Below are 2548 nucleotides of genomic sequence, written 5' to 3'. Positions count from 1 at the left end.
GAGAGAGAGCGAAGACAGACAGAGAGAGAGCGAAGACAGACAGAGAGCGATGAAAGAGAGAGAGAGAGAACAGAGAAAGGAGAGAGAGAAAGACAGACAGAGAGAGAAAGAGAGAGAGAGACGAAAGAGACATAAGAGAGAGAGAAGAAAGACAGAGAGAGGAGAATGATAGAGGGAAAGGAAAGAAAAAGAGAGAAAAGAAAGAGAGAAGAAAGCGAAAGAGAGAGAAAGCGAGATACAGAAAGCGAAAAAAGAGCGAGAGCGCGAAGTGAGAGCGAAGTAAGAGCGAGAGAGCAAAGTAAGAGCGAGAGAGAAAAGAAAGAGAGAGAAGAGAGAGAGAAGAGAGAGAGAAGAGAAAGAGAAGAGAAAGAGAGAGAAGAACGATAGAGAGAGAGGAGAGAGAAAGACAAAAGAGAGAGAAGAAAGCAAGAGAGAGAAAGTGAGGGACAGAGAGCGGAGAAAGAGCGAGAGAGCGGAGAAAGAGCGAGAGAGTGGAGAAAGAGGGAGAGGGAAGAATGAGACACGGCAGAAAGCAAGAGAGAGATGAAAGAGAGAGAGATGAAAAAGAGTGAGAGACGAAAGACAGAGAGATGTAAGAGAGAGGGAGACATAAGAGAGCGAGAGATGTGAGAGAGAGAGAGAGAGGAGTAAGAGACTGAGAGAACAAAGAGAGAGAGAGAAGAGTGAGAGAAAGACAGACAGACAGACAGAAAGAGAGAAGAAAGAGAGAGAGAAGAAAGAGAGAGAGAAGAATGATAGAGAGAGAGAGGAGAGAGAAAGACAGAAATGAAAGAGAGAAGAAAGCGAGAGAGAGAGAAAGCGAGAGAGAGAGCGCGAAGGAAGAGAGAGCGCGAAGAACGAGCGAGAGCGCGAAGAACGAGCGAGAGCGCGAAGAACGAGCGAGAGCGCAAATAAAGAGGGAGAGAGAGAAGAAAGCGAGACAGAGATGAAAGAGAGTGAGAGAAGAAAGAGCGAGAGAGAGAGAGAGAGAGAATAAAGTGAGAAAGAGAGAGAGTGAAGAATGAAGAATGAGAGAGAGGGGGAGAGAGAAGTATGAGACAGAGAGAAGAAAGAGAGAAAAGCAATAGGAGAGAGCGAAGAAAAAGCAAGAGAGCGAAGAAAGAGGGAGAGAGCGCGACAAAAGAGGGAGAGAGCGAAGAAAAAAGGAGAGAGCAGTGAAAGAGGGAGAGAGCGGTGAAAGAGGGAGAGAGCGGTGAAAGAGGGAGAGAGAGAGAAAAGAAGACAGAGAAGAGAGAGAGATGAAAGGGAGAGAGAAGAGAGAGAGATGAAAGAAGAGAGAATTAAGAGACAGAGAGAGAGAAGATAGAGAGAGAGAAGATAGAGAGAGCGAAGAAAGAGAGAGAGCGAAGAAAGAGAGAGAGCGAAGAAAGAGAGAGAGCGAAGAGAGAGAAGAAAGAGGGAGAAGCAAGAGTGCAGAAAGGTAGTGAAGAAAGCGAGAGAGAGAAGACAGAGAGAGAGAGAGAAGACAGAGAGAGATGAAAGAGAAGAAAGAGGGAGAAGAAAGAGTGCAGAAAGGTAGTGAAGAAAGCGAGAGAGAAGAAAGAGTGAGAGAAGAATGATAGAGAGGAGAGAGAAAGACAGAAAAGAAAAGCGAGAGAACGAAGAAAGAGGGAGAGGGAAGAATGAGAGAGAGAGAAGAGTGAGAGAGAGAAAGACAGAGAGTGAGAGAGAGCGAGAAGAAAGAGAGAGGGAGATCAGAGAGAGGGAGAAGAAAGAGAACGAGAGAAGACAGAGAGAGAGAAGAAACAGAAGAAAGAGGGAGAAGAAAGAGAGCGCAGAAAGGTAGGGAAGAAAGCGAGAGTGTGTGAAGGGAGAGAGAAGAAAGACAGAGAGAGAGAAGAAAAAGAGAGAGGAGAATGATAGAGAGAGAGGAGAGAGAAAGAGAGAAAGAGAGAAAAGAAAGAGAGAAGAAAGTGAGCGAGAGAGAAAGAAACAGAGATAGAGAGAAGAAAGAGCGAGAAGAAAGAGCGAGAGAGAGAAGAGAGAAGAATGACAGACAGAGAGAGACAGAGAAAGAAAGAGAGAGAGAAGAACGATAGAGAGAGAAGAAAGAGAGAAGAGAGAGAGAAGAAAGAGAGAAGAGAGAGAGAAGAAAGAGAAGAAAGAGGGAGAAGAAAGAGTGCAGAAAGGTAGTGAAGTAAGCGAGAGAGTGTGAAGAGAGAGAGAAGAAAGAGACAAAGACAGACAGAGAGAGAGACAAAAGAGACGTAAGGGAGCGAGGGGGCGAAGAAAGAGCGAGGGGGCGAAGAAAGAGCGAGGGGGCGAAGAAAGAGCGAAGGGGCGAAGAAAGAGCGAGGGGGCGAAGAAAGAGAGACAGAGAGAAGATAGCAAGAGAGAGATGAAAGAGAGAGAGAGAAAAGAAAGAGGGGGAGAAAAGTGAGAGAGAGAAAAGAAAGAGAGAGAAGAGTGAGAGACAGAAAGACAGAGATAGACAGAGAAAGAAAGAGACAGGGAGAAGAAAGAGAGTGCAGAAAGGTAGTGAAGAAAGAGCGAGACAGAAAGCGAAGAAAGAGCGAGACAGAAAGCG

The 2548-nt window shown here is 45.7% G+C and overlaps 2 protein-coding genes across 2 annotated transcripts in view; both read left to right on the top strand.

The window, feature by feature from the left end:
- The window catches only part of LOC125481165 (E3 ubiquitin-protein ligase BRE1A-like), a gene marked incomplete at both ends in the record, with an annotated part of 14134 nt that extends 13727 nt beyond the window's left edge, over positions 1-407 (top strand). The window contains one exon of the mRNA XM_048592363.1: positions 360-407. Within this exon, the coding sequence (XP_048448320.1) occupies positions 360-407 (48 nt within the window). The remainder of the gene's footprint in view (positions 1-359) is intronic.
- Positions 408-515: 108 nt separating this feature from the next.
- LOC125481164 (101 kDa malaria antigen-like) overlaps positions 516-2548 on the top strand; it is a 2272-nt gene continuing 239 nt past the window's right edge. The window contains exons 1-2 of the mRNA XM_048592362.1: positions 516-568; positions 1591-1654. Coding sequence (XP_048448319.1) covers positions 516-568; positions 1591-1654 — 117 coding nt within the window. The remainder of the gene's footprint in view (positions 569-1590; positions 1655-2548) is intronic.

This window comes from Rhincodon typus, unplaced genomic scaffold (assembly GCF_021869965.1).
Source record: "Rhincodon typus isolate 14 unplaced genomic scaffold, sRhiTyp1.1 hic_rhity00001074, whole genome shotgun sequence".
Lineage (NCBI taxonomy): Eukaryota > Metazoa > Chordata > Chondrichthyes > Orectolobiformes > Rhincodontidae > Rhincodon > Rhincodon typus.
Note: the sequence above shows the minus strand (reverse complement) of the source record. Positions and strands in the feature narration are given on the sequence as shown.